General features: G+C 36.8%; 1 protein-coding gene across 1 annotated transcript; it reads left to right on the forward strand.

The window, feature by feature from the left end:
* The first annotated feature begins 50 nt into the window (after nucleotides 1–50).
* Nucleotides 51–18571, forward strand: LOC115918506. The gene is made up of 16 exons (XM_030981022.1): nucleotides 51–276; nucleotides 3529–3629; nucleotides 4873–5073; nucleotides 5789–5877; nucleotides 6536–6635; nucleotides 6894–7015; nucleotides 7575–7771; nucleotides 8991–9162; nucleotides 9532–9589; nucleotides 10762–10906; nucleotides 11498–11537; nucleotides 12541–12592; nucleotides 13064–13250; nucleotides 14011–14134; nucleotides 16217–16307; nucleotides 17692–18571. The coding sequence occupies exons 1-16, from the start codon at nucleotides 66–68 to the stop codon at nucleotides 17767–17769; spliced, it is 1968 nt and encodes a 655-aa protein (XP_030836882.1). The 5' UTR covers nucleotides 51–65; the 3' UTR covers nucleotides 17770–18571.
* The last annotated feature ends 1292 nt before the right edge of the window (nucleotides 18572–19863 follow it).

Raw genomic sequence — 19863 nt, forward strand, 5'->3', positions numbered from 1 at the left:
GAATTGTTATAGATTTATTTTCGCATAATATTCTAAACTTTAATGCATGAGACTATTTCAGCAAAATGGCAGCCTCCATGCTCACACGCAGAAGTTTGTTTCGTGCAGTACAATCTGCAAGATTATCATCCCCAACGTCCTTTGCGTGCAGAAAATTACAAGATGTTTATCAAGGTCATTCTGTGACACAAAGACGAAATTTCAATGACCTTCTTGGTGACAAAACTGTGCGGATTGGGTGTGCTTCTGGATTTTGGGGAGACACTGCAGTATCAGGTACCGTATCATCATCATGATCATGACAGAGGCTCTTCGCGCGGATCCGGGACCCGGCTACTCCCGGCGCGGCGCTATACCACCGGCGGCCAAGTCCAGAGATGCCAACCCTCCCGATTTCATCGGGAGGCTCCCGATAATTCACCCCAACTCCCGACCTTACGATCACCATCCTTATCCTCCCGATTTATTTAAAAAAAAAAAAAAAAAAAAAATTTTTTTTTTTTTTTTTTTTTTTAATTATGATTTTTTTTTGGGGCGCTTATCAGTATATATATCTGTGAATTGAATGAGAAATATCGTCTGCTAACTTTAGCATGTAGTAATTCCACTATGTTAAAAGACATATAAAAGACAAAGAGTAGCGAAAGATTGTTTCAGCATACATGTATGGATCGCTGTAACCAATGCGTGGATATTGACACAGTATCCAAATGGCGGAAAATCAGCAAAAGAAGACCAAGAAATGGTCTCAGAAGTATAAGACCGAATACAGTATCAAGTACCCCTGTATTCGGAAGTCTGAAAGGAATTCATCATGCATTTTGTACAATTTGTATGTTATTTTTAAAAAAAGTGGGAATTATTTAACTAAATACACATGTAAAATGCTGCAAAATAAGGCTCAGATTGCACCAGAGAGCATCTAGAACCCCAGAGCTTCCAGGGCCCTAAAGCGGGCCCTGGACCCCGGCCGCTTGGGTCGGGCGCTACGCGCTCGAGATGTGCGCTACGTGCACATTATTTGGTGTCGGTTACAAATCCTCCCTATTTCTGTTTTCCAAAAGTTGGCATCTCTGCAAGTCGTGTAAATGGGCGGGGCTGTGCTTAGACCGAATTTTCCGTCTCTTTCGTTCGTTAGCCTCTTATTGGGGTAGGGTCGGCTCTCTCTTTAGAGACGGAAACCGTCTATACACATTCCCTTGATAACGCCACGGCCATTTCAGGTCGTAGCGTTTTGCCCCCAAAATCCCCCAAAATGTCATTTTACCTCGTGCATTTTATATTGTAAATTAGGCCTAGGCTATAATAAATCAGTTCCACTTACCAACTTGACTGAAATAATCAGTTTAATAGTCCCTTTTTAGGAATTTATGGGTCAAAATCGAAATCCATTTTGAAAATCTTTTTCAACATGGATTTCGATTTTGACCCATTAATTCCTAAAAAGGGACTATTAAACTGATTATTTTAGTCAAGTTGGTAAGTGGAACTGATTTATTATAGCCTAGGCCTAATTTACAATATAAAATGCACGAGGTAAAATGACATTTTGGGGGATTTTGGGGGCAAAACGCTACGACCTGAAATGGCTGTGGCGTTATCAAGGGAATGTGTATAGACGGTTTCCGTCTCTAAAGAGAGAGCCGGCCGACCCTACCCCAATAAGAGGCTAACGAACGAAAGAGACGGAAAATTCGGTCTAGGCTGTGCTCTGCGCTCCTGAGCTGAAATGGGCTGAGCTCTGAGCCCGCAATCACACATATTCTTGACAGTTGCAACATAGATCTAGGTCTAGTCTATTAACTTAAAGACTAAGTTTTGAATTTTCGATGCGCGATTGATCTTTAGAATTCATGTAAAAAGGTAAAAGTGAGGAGCCAGATGTAATCTTAGCGGAACGACCGTCGATATCAGAGACTGAAACTTTGGGTAAAGTATAGAACCTAGTATTGTAATCGTATCTTTCAAGGTTCCAAAAAGAAAAAAATCAAAAATCAAAAATCATTTTGGTACTTTTCATGAAAGAGTAAAAGCAAAATGCATTTTAACAATTTTGACAAAGAAGACAATTCGTTGTACCCCCCCCCCCCCCCAATGCCTGTACCAAGTCCCTTTAATTGATTGTCAACCGCCCCCTGGCCATATGCCTGCATGAAGAGTGATGTAAAAGAAATTAAATGCATTTGTAATCAAACATTCCTGCACCCGTCAAACCTTGCAAACTTTGCCAGCTGGGGGCCGTTTCTCGAAACCAACTCCATGACAGTCATATCTTTGTCGCCGACCTACGGAGATGTCATGAAGTGGATAAACCGTTTCACAAAGCCATGACAGACATGATATCGATATATCGCGATACTAGCAGCTCTAGAAGATAGTCTTTGCCACGATCCATTTGATTTATCAAGAATAACCCAAAACAAGTTTTAGGGCTAAAATTGTTCAAAAAGAAATATATACATATAAATTCTCCTAAAATAAATAATAAATAGTGTCATTATCAAATGTAGATCATCAAACGATTTGCATATTTCTGTAAAGATTCTTAAATTGAAGAAGAACCGGTGAGTGTTTTTTTGTTGACAGTCGAATCAAAAGTTAGTTGAAGGATACACCGTAATGTGATAGTTTATCAATACATACTTTTTTGTTTATTGTGACAAGGAATTTTAGGCAAAATACCTTTTCTCAGCTAGTTTTTATTCTAGAGTCTCATAAATACTCGTTATATAATTGATTTGATATTGAAAATATAATTTGGAAGAAGTAATTAGAGAGGGAATAATAATGCACATAGGCCCCAAAGGTATGACGGTATCCTAAGAAAAGACTATGGATCGACTATGGAAAACGGTGTGTAACATTCTTATCTCTCTTATTTATATGTTATAGTTTAATGATTTGTGATTTAATGTTTATATTCAGCTTTTTAAAGTTTCTGTATAATTTGTATTCTCACTTTTGTGCATTTGCATTTCGCATCCCAGAGAATTACGTACCGAACTCGTCTATATTTTTCTCAAAATGATAGTGAAACTAATCGTACATTTCGCGGCCCATGGAATGGCAACAAACTGACATGTGATGGCGCTTTACAGCAATTAAAAAGATATGACGGGTTCGGAGCAGTGACAACTCGCTTGTCGCGGAAGTTGTCGCTCATCTTGGCAAAGACGGCTTCGTGAAACACTTAGCTGACAAGTTGCGCGACAGTGGCGAGATGTCGTTGATCTTGTAGTTATGACGGTTTCGAGAAACGGCCCCCTGGTGGACAGTGGAATCTTCTTTCTTCTTGTACAAAGCATGTTGAAATCAATTGGGGGAGTGGAAAGATTATTTTTATTTCTTTAATTTATTTATTTATTTATATAGTTATAGTGTCTAACTTTATTTATTTGTTTATATATTTATTTATTTATATATAGCGGTTTATTTATTTATAGGGTCTATGTCTATTATTTATGTATTCATTCAATCATTTATTCCTGTTATAATTTTGTATTTTTTGCTTGATTCTCCTTCTTGCAGCACCTCAGTTAGTTCACCATGGCAAGATTGATTATCTTGTATTTGATTACCTGTCAGAGATTACCATGTCCCTTCTTGCTGCTGCCAGGAGGAAAAACCCAGTAAGTGATTTTGTGTGGCTGCTCCATTTTGTTTTTACAAATTGTTCAGATTAATTTAGAATGTTATTTCATAGATGAGCTCATTGTCACCTACAAGGATAAAGAGTTGGATTAGGAACTTATTTATTAAGTTAAAGATTTTTTGCATTCAAGTGATTGTAAGCTGCAAATGTGATGCCCTACATATAGTCCTAAGAGGAAGGGAAAAGTTGTTCTCTATTCCTCATATGGACTCTTTGTTTTCAAAATAAAGTATTCAGCTTAACTTTGGCTGAGGTACTGAGTGTTCTAAGGTCCCTGTGAATTATTTAAATAATATTTACTTTCATCTTTTGTAAGTTTTTGTGTTCATCAGTATGGATAAGGAATCCATTCACTTTTCAGGGATACATCTTGACAGAATAAAATCATAAATTTGTTTTTATCAATTGCTAATATTGTATATCTGTTGTTATCAATGGCTAATATTGTATATCTGTTTTGATCAATGGCTAATATTGTATATCTGTTTTGATCAATGGCTAATATTGTATATCTATTTTGATCAATGGCTAATATTGTATATCTGTTTTGATCAATGGCTAATATTGTATATCTGTTTTGATCAATGGCTAATATTGTATATCTGTTTTGATCAATGGCTAATATTGTATATCTGTTTTGATCAATGGCTAATATTATCTGTTTTGATCAATGGCTAATATTATCTGTTTTGATCAATGGCTAATATTATCTGTTTTGATCAATGGCTAATATTGTATATCTGTTTTGATCAATGGCTAATATTGTATATCTGTTTTGATCAATGGCTAATATTGTATATCTATTTTGATCAATGGCTAATATTGTATATCTGTTTTGATCAATGGCTAATATTGTATATCTGTTTTGATCAATGGCTAATATTGTATATCTGTTTTGATCAATGGCTAATATTGTATATCTGTTTTGATCAATGGCTAATATTATCTGTTTTGATCAATGGCTAATATTATCTGTTTTGATCAATGGCTAATATTATCTGTTTTGATCAATGGCTAATATTGTATATCTGTTTTGATCAATGGCTAATATTGTATATCTGTTTTGATCAATGGCTAATATTGTATATCTGTTTTGATCAATGGCTAATATTGTATATCTGTTTTGATCAATGGCTAATATTATCTGTTTTTTATCAATGGCTATTATTGTTCTGTTTTTATCAATGGCTAATATTGTATATCTGTTTTTATCCAATGAGGACATGGGCTATGCACCCGACTTTGTGCAGGTCATCATCAAGCATCTCTTGCATGATATCAAGAAGAAAGGAATCAAGGTGATAAGCAATGCCGGAGGAATCAACCCTCATGCTTGTGCAGCGGCCATTAAGCAAGTGGCAAAGGATGCAGATATTGATATCAAGGTTGCTGTCGTGTCCGGAGATAACCTCATGGTTGATGTAAGTTCATTCATTTGTTCCAGTTCCATCTTCTTCTTGGTTCTTGGTTGGTTGGTCCTTCAAAATACTCGTCTGAGTTTTAACTGGAGGTGCGGGTAGGGTGTATTAATTTGTAGATGGGGAGTTTTTGTTTCTGAATTGTTTAAACTTTGTTCCATAATAAGTCTACATTTATACATGTACATGTACATTTCTTAAAGCGTTTTTTTTTTGTTAACCAGGATGACGCAAGGCATCTCCAGGAGTTGCACAAGAGAAATTCAGTTATATCAAAATTTATCTGGGAAAAAGGTCAGTTTCTTGAAAAATTAGAAACTGCTCTGTATTTTCATGAGGAAATATTATTTTAAAGTAAAGATAGGAAAGATTTGAGTGATGTGAAACTTTTTTTTTCTTAAATAAAAGATTCCCTTTTCAAGATAAAAACTTTGAAAAACGCTAAATATGGCATTGCCAAAACTAGTATATTGCATTGCAAAGTTTTATACTATTTCCATCATTACTGAAGATTTTGTTGTTCTTTGTAAGATAGTGTTACTTTTTAAGAGTATTTCATTTACACATCTCATGATAATTATATATATAAGATAACGTATTGCTAGGTTTTTTGTTTTCCTATCTCATTCATATAATAAAGAAATTACATAAGAAGGAGCCAAGCATAATAATGGAGAACAAAATATATAATCATGAATTTTGTCACCATTTCTTTCAGAAAAAAGCTGTGTATGCCACAAACCCAACAGATCTTGATTCTGGAAACCCTTTGCCTGAATCACTTGTAACAATGAATGCTTACTTTGGGTGAGTCAAGAATTGTGTACCATGATTATTATTATTTTTCTGACCCATCCTTGTGCAGGTTTCTCTATTTTATTTCTGTGTTTTCCCCTCCTATATTATCTTTACAATAACTCTATTTTTGTTACATGCCACATTATTTCTTAGTTTTCTCAATTGTTATTCTCTCTCTCTCTCTCTCTCTCTCTCTCTCTTTAATACAAAATGTATTTATTGTTAACATGGATCAAAATTAGGAATGACTGTTCTCTGGTTCATCATATTAAGTGAATTACTATCTGGACTGTCTGAAAGGCTATTGAGATATACAAGTAAATCAATCATTTGCATGATAACCACGTACAGTGGATGTATCATTCAACTACAAGTACTGTAGTCATGGATACTGCCTGCTGAGAGTCACAAGGGCTTATCAATCATTTGCATGATAACCACGTACAGTGGATGTATCATTCAACTACAAGTACTGTAGTCATGGATACTACCTGCTGAGAGTCAGAAGGGCTTTATCTGTATGTGGAGAGCTATACGTCAATGCCTTTCTTCCTCTCAGCAAATAATTTGTCCATGCTTATTGTTAGATTGTTAGTTAATAAAAAATGATTTGCTGGAATTCAATTTAAATCCTGAAATACCTTTGGTATAATTTCATTGATTACAGAGCAACGCCAATAGCCCGGGCCTTGGACCTAGGTGCTGATATAGTTGTGACTGGTCGATGTGTAGACAGTGCTGTGGTACTAGGACCCCTCATGCACACGGTATGTATTCACAAAACACGAAGAGTTTGGGACCTTACTGAATCAATACAACTAATCTATTCAGAAGTATCATTAAACCTTTTTTTTTTTTTTTTTTTTTTTTGGGGGGGGGGGGGTTCCATTATTGTTGTTAGTTAGTCTGGTCACTTGAAGGTTAGAACACATTAGTTTGTCTGTTCATCTGTGTTTAACACATAATTCTGTCTGTTTGTCTGTTTGTCTGTTTGTCATTAATTTGTTCTCTGTTATTGTTGATAGTTTGGCTGGTCACCTGAGGATTATAACACGTTAGCTGCTGGCAGTCTAGCTGGTCATCTGGTCGAGTGTGGGGCTCAGGCCACCGGTGGTGTCTTTACTGATTGGCATCTTGTACCTGATTGGTGAGCTATTACAATAGAAGCACCATCAAACTCCCTCCTCCCAATTTAAAAGTGCCCCTGCCCCCACCCTTCCATGATATATCACAATGAGTAGTATTGCACTAGGTCACCTTTTTTATTGCAATATATTTTGTTCCTGATTGGTGATTGATAATCTAGATACTAGAGCTTTTAGAAGTACAATCTAGTACAAAGACGGTACATGAGGCCCCTGGGGGCATGGGGCATATTGCCCCCCCCCCCCATAAGGATTAGGAACATATTTGTTTTCTCCCCATTGGCACGGCATCTCAATTGGTGATATTGCATTATGATTTCACAAAAACAATGGGTATCTGCAAATGAATCTTAGCTCATAATGAAGGAAGTGAAATAGAGCATTCATGGGTACTTTTTTGTGCTCTGCGATCACTAGAATATGTTTACTACAAGTATACTAGCAACATATGTGTCTTTTTTTTTGTAGCTGCACAATATTTATAGGTGATAGTTATGTATTAAGATATAGAGATGTAATCATACACTGAACATTCTTGTCTTTCCCTGCTCTCTTCTTCAGGGACAACATTGGGTTTCCAATTGTCCAAGTTGCCCCTGATGGAAAGTTTGTGCTCACCAAGCCCCCAAAGACCGGAGGTCTCGTCAACAAGGCAACAGTTGGTGAGCAGCTGGTCTATGAGATAGGAGATCCCAGAGCCTACATGCTTCCAGATGTGACCTGTGACTTCAGCCAGGTCAACCTAACAGAGGTCAAAGGTCAGTTGTTGAAATATACTGTACCGGTATGTCTTCTTAATGTTTTTTCAGTGGGGTCCACATATTAATACAGAGAAGCTAATGGGGTATGTGATTCTAATACCATACTTGAAATTAAACCTGTCAGTTGGGAATTTGATCGGATTGGAAGATCGTAGCGACACCCTCGCACCTGTGATCGGTATCGGCAAAAAAAATTGGCATAATATTTTTTTTTAAATGCCAACATTTTTCAAGTTTTTGCCTATCAAATGCTTTAAAAAAAATGCATAGCTGACATTATTTTGTCATTTGGAGTTGTTGTAGACCATGTTTGGTGATATTTAGTGCCTTTTCATGACTTTGAAATTAATAATGTTGGTCTAAGAGAAGAGGCAAAACATGCTGGCCGCTATCTTGGATTATAATAAAAAAAAAAACCTAAGCATTATTTTACCTGAAGGAGCTTTAATATTTCATATCATGGTGTGTAGGAATAAAATTGATGTCATGCACACAAACTCAAACACTCAATGTTCTTTTAGAGTAATCACATTTTCTTTCTTATCATGGACATAGTAAACATATGAGATACCAATCTTGACTAATTACCTATGTAAAAATATGAAATACAAATACACTTTAATATTTGACATGTTAGCTATAAATGCTCAGGCAGTAAGTTTGCAGTGTTTGATCATGCAAGGACTAAGAAATAAAAGGATCGCTTTCTTTTTCCCCCTTAAATCTTCATGAAATCCATTTAAAAGATCTAGTTAAAACTCTGATAACATCACCCTCAAAGTCATTCATAACTATTGTGTCGTTTTTGAGGTTTTGCAACTTGAACTCGTGTTGCATACTTAGTGACACCCTGTATCCACCATCAATTAGTAGAAGACAGTAGAATTATTTGTGTTGTTTTGTATAGTCATAAAACACATGTGTTTTGCAGAGTAATGAGCAGACAAAATGATATCTGCTTGGATCCAGAAGTGTGCTTCTTATTATTCATGTCATTTAATGTAACCCATCGACTACTGAATTCTCTTATTCCATCAGCTTTTAATATACAGAGGCCACATGGTTCCCGTATGCAATGGGTTAAAGACAGTTGCTTACTGCTCCTCTGTCAACAATATTTGCAATAAACCTTTGGTTGGAGACAGAGAAATGTAAATGAACACGCTGCTAATTATGTTTCACACACCCAAAATACTTTTGTTTTGGTCAAATGTAGATGAAAATGGAGATGGTGTTTTAGTGACTGGTGTGAAAGGCTATAACCCTAGTGATAGCTACAAGGTCAGTGCAACATACCTAGAAGGATACAGAGCCACTGCTGTATCTACGATCGCAGGCCGAGATGCCATCGCCAAGGGAAGACGAACAGCAGAAAGCCAAATCAAAAGGTATAGATCATTAGGATAAACATTTAGCATTATTTTCAAAAAAGGACCCCCATCTGCGAATCAGCCACTCTTGAGATACTATACTTGAAAACAGAATGTTCTGCATCAAATACATTGAAATTCTGTGTTTAAGAATGACAAGAAGGCTATAAGAATGATAATTATTAGCTGAGAACTGCTATTTTTGTTTTTCTCCAATATTTTCAGATAGATGCAAATGGACAAGTTCAATTTTGTAGATTTTTATATTTACATATATGTCTTTTTTTTTATTTGTGTTTCATTTATGATCATTATATTTGATTCCCCATTCATTTCACTGTGTTTAAAATGTGTTTTGATCATGTTTAATTCATGTTTTGATTGTAGGATACGAAAAATATTCAAGATGTTTGGGATGCAGGACTTTACCAGAGTTCGTATACAGGTAAATAGAAAAGAAAATATCTGAAAAACTGAAGGAAATGTATCCCTTTAGATGTTCCTTTTGAATTTTGGAAGTTTATTTTAAAAAGTAATACCTCAATAGCACTTCCTTACCAGCTTCAAAATGGATAGATTCTAGGCCATTAAATTGGTCTCATCGTGTGACTTATAAAGTATAAGCCTATAATGCTATGGGAATCAAGAGCAAGAGTATAGATAAGAGGTGACAATGTTGAGAAATTCTTTTTACTCAAGTTTAAACAAGGACTACCGGTAGAATAAGTATCAGGGCTATCTTGTCATATGAATGTCATGTAGTTTGTACACAATCATAGATTTATGGCAAGACAAAGCTATCATGCATTACCATCCGAGAATTTAGCATAAGCCTCGAGATTTTATTCAGTTAATAACATGTTGACTATTGAATTCTCTCATTCCCATAGGCTTAAAGGCATCGTTTAACAATGTTAAATCTGAAATGCACGACCCTGCTTGGTATCAGTGTCTGTGATATGGTGTAATATGGAAGCTCTAAAAAAATTGCGCTTCAAAATGATCAAGAAGTAAAAGACTCAAAAAAGTAAAAAAAAACTTTGAGTGACCGGTTTTACCATACTCGTTTTCCCAGTAGACTGTAGTGTTATGAAAACAGTTAGGCAAACGCAAAAGTTGGTTTTGATTTCCAATCATAAATATCTTGATAATCAGACAGGCGATCGGCTTGTAAATTTCATGGGGTTCCTGACTGACCTAAATGTTTATAGTTATCATTGCAGCATGAACAATTTTTGAAGATTTTGTTTCAGAATCTGAGACAAATTTACCGGATCCCTTTAATATAGAAAGTGAAACCACAGTTCCCTATAGGCAAGGCATTAATAGCCCTACTAAAGCTTGGATCAGACAAGATATGAAGAGAAATGATACATTTGATGTCAATTTATGTTCATTATCTGCAATACTTGGTAATATATGGAACACTAAGTGACTTTGGACTTGCCCTTTTAAGGCGTTTATTAACCTGATATATTGTATATAGTGTGTACCTCCGTTTCACTATATGGTGCTGTATTTGTTACCTTATACAATATTTCTTTATCCAAACTTGATGTGAATATCCTCTTTTATGTAAGTTCAATATCTATTTTCTTTACACCCCTTTAATAATAGATGATAGGTTCGGAGGAGACGTATGGAGCTAATGCCAGGGACCTTAACCCACGAGAAGCTGCACTCTGGCTAGCCGTAGAGCACCCTCAGAAAGAAGCCTTACGGATCTTTGCCATGGAACTTGCCCCTGCTGGAACAGGCATGGGTAGGTCATACAATACATGTCTTGATGTTGTAAAGCATTTTGCATTTGTCATCAATGCTTTTTCTATTGTGCTTATATGAAAAGCTCTTTCCCATCCTCTCCTGTTTTTAATTTCTCTACCCCCCCCCCCCCCCCCCTCTCGATTTTGCTTGACTTGAAATTGAATGTGATTAACATGGTTCGTGGTTCCAGTCCTGCCGCTGCACAAATGTCTTTGGCAAGACATTAATTTACATTTGCCACTCTCCACCTAGGTGAAGTACATGGGTACCGGTAGGAAGAAATTGTTTGAATGCTTCAGCGCCTTATGATGGCGGCTCTGCTACAGCCGGGTAATAATATGATACTTTGTATGAAGCGCAGTAGAGTATATTAATATAGTAGCTGTGCTATATTAATAGACCTGTTATTATATTTAAAGATTTAAAAGTGGTGTCTTATTGTTGTCGTATCAGTCTTTTTGTTGTTGTCATGCTTTAAACCCTATACATCATTTTTTTCTGTTTCTACCCCCACCATTTTCTATATCTCTCTTTTTCTTTTCTGTGCTTTTCCCTCTCTCCATCTCTTTTCTTTTAAATGAATTCTTAGCTCCTGGTCTGACTGGCCTCATTGGTGGAAGACCCAAAACGTAAGTTTCCCCTACATGCCTTCAAACATGTATACCGTATTTGCCGGCGATAAGGCCGCAGCGCCGTATAGGCCTCACCCCCGATTTTGATTTTTAAAAAAAATTAAAAAATAAAAAATCACCGCCTTAGACCGCTCTGCCATCCCGCACTGATGCTAGCATATGGACTTTTCTGTGATGTATACATTGCGCCTCTCTCTTGTGTATTGAAATGGATTCAAAATAGCGACTTTGCGTGCTGGATGCTTCGCGGCAGCTCCATTAAACGGGCCCTTCTTTTACTTATGCAATGCATTGGCACGAACTTAGATCAAGATCTATCGGCAGATGTTGTTTTTGGAAGTTTATTTTCGTCTTCATGTCAACAATGCAAGATAAAATTGTTGGTAAGATGTGTGGAAATGTATAGTTATTGTACCGTTGTAGATCTAGTCCCATATGTGCAAATTCGTGCTGGTTTTGACTTACTTTTTAAATTTTTTTTTACTCTTTCGTCGCATAGGCCGCATCCGACTTTTTGATATTTTCTCTTCCAAAAATACTGCGGCCTTTACGCCGGCAAATACGGTATTATGAAAAGGTTTCATAAGGAGATGGGAGCACTGAACTTGTCTTTCACACAATTTTTCATGAGACACTAATCTTTCAATATGGCATACAGGTACACCTATTTCTAGTCAATGACATGCATATGTACAGGCCATGTTCACAAAAGTAACTTTTTAAAAATATACTATTCTGATCAAGTTTTCTTGTTTTTTTGAAATCTTAAATTTGTAGTCATGTAATCTTTTCTCAATTTTCACACATTAGATTTCCAAATTGATTATAATTGGGTGCAACATGGTATACACCATATATCCAATAATACCAATATAGTTCCTCAGTATACCACTGTAATATTCTACTTTCAGTTTTGTGTGCACAGAGGAATGTAAATTACCTTTATTTTAAAGTCAGACTAGACTTTTACTATTTCTCTCTCTTCAACTATCCATCACAGGTCTCCCATCTTGAAGCTCCACTCCTTCCTTTATCCCAAGGACAAGGTTCCAGTAAGTACCAACTCAGAATTTAATCCAATATAGCCTCTCTAGTTTCTTTAGTGATTAAAGGTACCAGCATGTGTTGTAAAGATAAATCCAACATTAGTAACAAATTACCCTGAAGAAAAAACCTTTGAGAAACAGATATGTCAAAGTTTGGACAAAATAGGATAAAAATAAAAAGGTATGATTTAAAAAAAAAAGAACTTGAGATCTATACATATGGGAATTTTAAAGGGGTAAATTGATGATATCATGGTGATGACATAGACAACTCTCCCAACTGCATGTATGCACAAAATGACTAGAATACAATGTTTGTTCATTTTATGCTTCTCCTTGTTCCTGCAATTAAACCCTGATACTTGATATAGTTTTTTTACAGGCTTATTTGTGGCTAGCAGTGATGAAAGTGAGTTACACTTGTATTGCTAAGAATAACTGTATCCACAATTTCACATTCTTGCTTGAAACCTGCAGGTGAAAGTTGATGTTGACGGCACAGAGGAAGACTTCACTGTATTGTCCAACCCTGGGACAGAAGCTGGCAGATCCTCTGACCCGGAGCCCGCCCCCATTGGTGATCTTGAGACAGGCGACCAGACATTTGATGTAGGTCAACTGGCGTACACTCGTAGCGGAGACAAAGCCAATTCTGCTAATATCGGTGAGCTAGGAGGATCATGAGGTCAAAGATCAAAGCTTTTTGATTCTGAATATTTTTTATTATTACTTCCTCCTTTGCAATTCTTCAGAATGATTGGAGACATTTAGTTCAAATTAAATTGGCAATACATACAGGTGAACTAACCAGGTTATTTGGTTTATTATAATGGACAATGTACATGAAATTTCTCTTCTAGTTTGTTTTAATGTCACATGCATAATTACGTCATTTGCATTGCCTTCCTTTTATGGGTTTATATTTTGTATTATTGCACTTATTGTTATGTGTAAATTGTTGTAAACTTTGTTTATAATAATAATAATAATAATAATAACAATATTCCGCTTTTATATAGCGATTAATATACTTACGATGTCTCTAAGCGCTTTACAGATATACTATAATCCAGGTCATTGGATTCAATGCTTGCCCGCACACTCCCCACTCCCTGGGGAGTATTCCAGCCAGGCGTTACTTGACGTTAAAAAACTATTTTACCAACAATGACGGTGGCATCCTACTGGGTACCCATTTAACACCTGGGTGGAGAGTAGAAAGTGTAGGTTAATATCTTGCCAAAAGATATTAGTGCCGTATCAGGATTTGAACCCTCAGGTCATAGTTATGCTTTAGTGGAAGAAGAATTTCTGTTGTGATGGCAAATGAATCAATATCTTCAAATTTAAGTTGTATATAAGAGACTTTGGCAGATTTTCATAGAATTTCTTGAAATTATTATTATTTTATTTTCTTTTCCTAGGTGTGATTGCCAGACATCCATCCTATTTGCCTTACCTGAAGAAAGCTCTCACAGCTCAGGCTGTGCAGGAGTACTTCCAGCATGTATTCGAGCCATCTGAAGAAGGAGAAGAATTGGTCATCAGGTTAGTTCATCATTTTTGTATTCATATATATATAATACACATATAACTCCTAAAGTTTTGGGGAGAAGATTGGCAGCCTGGAGACAATTCTTCTTGTTGTTGTGTTTTTTCCCCTTCTTCTTCTTCATTTTGTCCATTTACGTATTTCTTTTTACTCATGGAACAAGTAGTTATGAGAGTAGACGTGTATAGATTATTGCTAGTGTTATACTTGTCTCACCTGCATCCGGCACAACGTGTACCAAAAATCAAGATAGACTCTTACAAGACAGTAAATGTTAGAGCTTGTAGCGGAGATATTGAACCCAACCCAGGCCCACCTAAGAAGGGAATCAAACAAAATATCCATGCGTTATGTGTGAATGTTCTGTTAAAAATCAAGATAAAGCTATGCTATGCTGTGGATGTGCCCACACATCGTGTCCAGATGTATCCGATACCTCGTATGAATTTCATCAACTAAACCAAGATGAACTATGGTACTGCCCACTATGCTCTTTAATGAACATATCTAACTCACTCTTCTTGGACACAAGTGTTGACAAGAGAAGCCCGCAAGATAATCCCCCCTCTGCTGATGTTCATAACAACGTAACCAGGAATAAGAACTCTGCAAGGAGACCTATTCTAGGCAAACTGTCAATTGCAACCATCAACTTTCGCAGTATTAAGAAACGTGTGGCAGAATTTCAAAGCTTCATTGCAGATAAATGCCCTGACATAATTTTAGGAACTGAATCATGGCTTAATGAAAGTATATTATCTTCGGAGATCTTCCCAAATCAGTATAATGTTGTACAGAAAGACAGGGATGAAAGGGAAGGAGGTGGAGTATTTATAGCAGTCGTAAACCACCTACCAATAATAGAGAGACCAGATCTCACCCAGGACAACAGCAAACAGGTATGGTGCGAAATACCTGGAAGTCAGAGAAGGTTCATCGGTTGCTACTACAGACCACCAACTGCAATGGACGACCTCTCACAGTTAGACCTTACCTTACAGAAGATCAAGCAAGAGATCATAACACCCTACATCATCCTGGGTGGTGATTTCAACATACCAAATATGACTTGGTCTGAAAACAACACCAATCCTAAGGGCCGCCTCCAAGAACAGATCGTGACTTTAATGGACGACCATAGCTTAGAGCAACAGGTCAACTTCACAACCAGGCAGGATAGTAGTGGTACCGAGAACACTCTTGACCTCTGCTTTACAACTCATCATGCACATGTTATAGATGTCTATCCACTTACACCTCTAGCAGACCACTGCATAGTTATGATGGAAATCGAAGCCATGCTCTCCATCTCGGCAAGGCCTCCCAGAACAGTGTATCAGTGGAGCAAAGTGGATGAAGCAGCCTTCAAAGATGACATCTGAACATCCGCCACAGAATTCATCAACAGCAAGCCTGAAGAGAATTTGGTTAACGAGAACTGGTGCCTCTTCAAGAACACCATCACTGCTCTTATCAACAAACATGTCCCCAGCAAAAGGATAGGGAAAAAGTTCCAACCACCATGGTTTTCTCAGAAACACAAACGGCTTTGTAGAAGAAAGGAACGCTACTACATCAAAGCAAGACAAAACAGCACTAAACCAGAGTATTGGGACAAGTTCAAGACCGTCCGGAAAGAAGTAGACAGGGAACTACGTAAGGCAAGGAGAAAGTACATATCAGAACTATCTATATCTCATGACGTAAGGAAGTTCTGGAAGTACGTCAAATCCCGCAAGAGAGATAATGTTGGTATCCACGCACTTAAGGTTGACAACGTAACTGTAGTACAGCTCAAAGTGTTAGCACAACAGTTCCAGAGTGTCTTCACCCAGGAAGACCCGCTACTGCCAACATTGTCAAATAGTCCCCATCAAGACATATTAGATGTGAACATCACATCAAAACAGATGTGCTAGTGCCTATGGGAAAGCACTTAAAGCGTCTTCAAACGCTTACACTATACTTGCTTTCTTTGCAGTCAGGTAGAATAATCAATCAATTTATTTATTAGAATATTTATCTTGATGCTTATTTGTAGTCCCATTATCTAATATGAGTGTGTTTATGCTTGACAGGTATGATCTCCCAGGTCTGGATGCCCTTAACTTTATGCTCAAGAAGTCACTAGGTGGTGGTGGTGTTACTTCCCTAAGGAGTGATCCCCAGGTGAGTGTTGAGTCCCCCCCCCCCCCCCCCCCCCCAATTAATATTCATTATCCAGTAAGATAGCTTTCCTCAAGTCCCTCATCAAAGTCTGGTAGATCCAATATAAGTGGTGATGGCAGTGGCATTGTGGGTAAAGAAACAATTGTGGTGATCACAAGTTACAGGGCTTTCTTGGTCTTCAAAATATTAGCGGTGGTCAGCCAATGTCCAAAAAGATTCATGAGACTAAAGGATCACCAGGAAATTTTGTCTATTAGACCTACAAACTTGTGGAGCTTTCTGCTAGTTGTCAGAAAGTCTATCCAACAGAAACATTATTTGAATGTTTGGTCTCTTGAAACTTTCTAACTACTTGTCACAGGGCTGAAGACCAAAACTTTTGGTCTTCTGAACTTAAGTCTGTAGACCACTTCCTAAGTAACTGTTTTGTCAACTTAGAAATTGTGTTGGTGATATTAAAAGGGACAGTGCAATCGATAGTGGCAGTCCTATTGGAAACTGTAGCGTATGAGGTAGCAGTAACAAGAGTAGTACCGGTAATATTTCGAGTTAAGAGCTGAATAATATCATGCAGTCAAACTAGTAACCTCCTGTATGGAAAGAGCGCTTGTCTGTGAAGACTGTATGTTTTGTTTCTCACTGAATTCTGCTTGATAGGAACATGTACTTAAATACCAACTGGCAATAAATGTCTTTCTTTTCTCACTTGAATACTAGTATAGTATTAATGACTGCTTTGAGAGAAATAGTTGTTTTTATACGCTCAAGTGAAGGTTACAATTGTGCTATTTCTCGAATATTAAAGCAGTCATTAATACTTTTATATGCCAAAAAAAAAGAGTCAACATACATGTATGACACCACCTTGGCCTTTCCCTAGTTTATCTGCATGGTTGTTTTTTATGACTATGACTGAGTGTATCTTTGAGAGTAGACTAGATCTAGATTCTAGTCTAAGGAAGATATTTTTACAATTTCGGGAATATGGAGAAAAACCTGCTCTTTCATATGACACCTCACTTATTGAGTATCGCCTTAAGGATCACGAGCAATATTAGTTTGAATCTCATGAGTGCGCAATGCATAGGGATGTGTGCAATCTCTATCATAGAGATTGCACACATCCCTATGCATCGCGCACTCATGAGAGTCTATGGGAAGGACTAGTACTACTAGATCTATTTTCAATATATTATGGAGAATTTGACGTACCCTTTTGATGTTCGTGCTGTCAGCAAGTCTTGCATTTGATCATCATCAAGAATTTTAAATCTTGGGAGAGTTTCTTCAGCCATTTTTGCCCGAGATTATTTCCTGTATACAAGTCTATTTTTTTTAATTGGGAGGTAACGATAATCAATTCTTTCTTCTTCTTTCTCTTTAGGGCAAAGCATATGGGCAGATGCTCCTAGATTTCAAGATTGAGAATGTTCCTGATCTTCTCACAAGGGCAAAGGAGTAACAAGTTAGGCAATGACAATTTGGAAATTCCTTGGTGGCACTCATACTCAGCTGTATTCAAACAATTGTGATTGCATCTGTTACCAAGGGCAATTTGTATACATTTGCCCAAATATTCAAAGTCCTTAATTTCTCAGTGCAGAAAAGTGATCTACAGTCAAAGCCCATTTTATAAATCATGAAGAAAATATAACTGTATTCCTATAGTGGCCTATAATATAGGCACTTAGTGCTTAAATCAGTATTATATTGTGTGAGGTTTTTTTGTTTTGGTTATGAAGACCAGACTTCAATGTTCTATGTAGTTGCAAGGAACTCTGTAAGATCAGTCTACATTTTTATGTTTGTATTATTGATCGTTTTGTGAACAAGAAAGTATACATCACTCATGCAAAATTTCATGCTGAGTAGACAAAGCTTGCCTTGTTTTATCGTATTTGTTTAGTCTGATTTTCTTCCTTTTTCTGTTACTATAATTTTTAATTTTTTTTTTAAAGTCCCGGTACTTAAATGTTTCCTTCTGTATGACATGTCTCATTTTATTTGTACAGAATTTTATGTTCAATTTAATCATTTATTACTCATTTTAGTCAAGTGTAAACCCAGAGACTTGTGTAGATTTTTTTTGTGCTACACTTTGTAAATGTAGAGTAATCAAAGGGATCTTTAATGTGAGGGGTAACCCCAATAGAGATGCTCTCTATTAGAAGTATAACTGATTTATCATGCTAGTTTCCCTTTCATCTATCTAATATTATGTGGCGATAATATACAAGTGTGTGATAAGATATTTTATTCCTTTATTTCTTATTTTCTTTTATAATACTTGTTAAGCAAGTCGTCGCCTGGCTGGCAGAAGGGCGTTAGCTCGAATTTCAGGTAAAAATGAAGCGTTATTAAAGCAGAAGGGCATTAGCACTAAATCGAACTTTTATAAAACTGACTTATTTCCACACAAAAATTGTGGCCGTGTTCTACTACATGTATGACATTTCTATTGGTCTTTAAACCAATTTTTGGGACGGAAAGCTGTTTAAATATAAAATAATTCGAAAAGTAGTTTTTGAGTCGCTCGCGCGCTAACGATCTTCTTCCAGCCGGCCGATGAAGTCCCGGCCCCCCCACTCAAAGGTCGGAATGACCGCATGCGTGTTGCCAAAATGTCCGGTAAAGGGGTATTTTTCGTGCGACAAAGTCCGGCCCGAGAATTGTAAAAAAAGGGGTGTATTTGACTTTCCACCCTGTGATTTCTTTAAAAAGGGGTGTTTTTTTCTTTTTTTCTCTCATCTCTTTGGACTCCTGAGAAATTATTCCGAATTTAGGGGGGTACATTGAGCATTTTTCCTGATTTAGGGGGGTCTCCAAGGCAGGAAAAGCCCGCGAAAGGGGGGTTTGGAAATGTTGGCAGTCCTCAGATAGGGGGTGCTTTTAAAAAGAGGGTACGAGCATATGCGTACCCTAAATAACACTGAGTGGGGGGGCCGGGATGAAGTCTTTTATGTTCACCTGTAATCAATTTGTGTACATAATGCTAATGAAAGTTATAGTGTCATTTTGTATTAAAATTGCATAATTGTTCAAGTTTTAAATTATATGGATAAATCATGACCGTCATAATTTCTATTTTTGCAATTAATTCTTTTGAATGTTAATGCCAAATTTACAGGTTTTCTTAAAGACTGGATATTATTTCATTTTATGTAAAATTCTTGTAAAACTTTGTATCTTCCACCAGCTGTTATGCTTCCTAGCTTGCTTGCTAACTTGTTTAGTTTCACTCTTACCTATGAAATAAATTCTTGAGCATTCCTTTATTTTAAATGTATTTTAAGGACATCATGATATGGAAGCAAATCTCATACAACTAACTTTATATTGTTTTTTATATTCCACATACTAAGAATCTTGCTCTACGATTGGTCATAAGTAAATCACGTGATCAAAGATAGTTCGCCCATCATTGATGGGGGAAGCAAAAAGTTTGTTGCCCTTTGTAGATAGTACTACTATCTACAAAGGGCAATGCACTTTTACTGAAGATAGAGGTACTATCTACAAAGGGCAACGCACTTACACTGAAGATTATCCAAAAGCG

Source organism: Strongylocentrotus purpuratus, unplaced genomic scaffold, assembly GCF_000002235.5.
Source record: "Strongylocentrotus purpuratus isolate Spur 01 unplaced genomic scaffold, Spur_5.0 spur5_scaffold_11, whole genome shotgun sequence".
NCBI lineage: Eukaryota > Metazoa > Echinodermata > Echinoidea > Camarodonta > Strongylocentrotidae > Strongylocentrotus > Strongylocentrotus purpuratus.

What these genes read in the sequence shown, in the direction of transcription:
- LOC115918506 (XM_030981022.1), top strand. Translation starts at nt 66, where the DNA reads ATGGCAGCCTCCATGCTCACACGCAGAAGTTTGTTTCGTGCAGTACAA. An exon ending in TGGCATCTTGTACCTGATTG is followed by an intron (nt 7,016 to 7,574) that starts GTGAGCTATTAC and finishes TCTCTTCTTCAG; the next exon opens with GGACAACATTGGGTTTCCAA. An exon ending in ATTGGTGGAAGACCCAAAAC is followed by an intron (nt 11,538 to 12,540) that starts GTAAGTTTCCCC and finishes TATCCATCACAG; the next exon opens with GTCTCCCATCTTGAAGCTCC.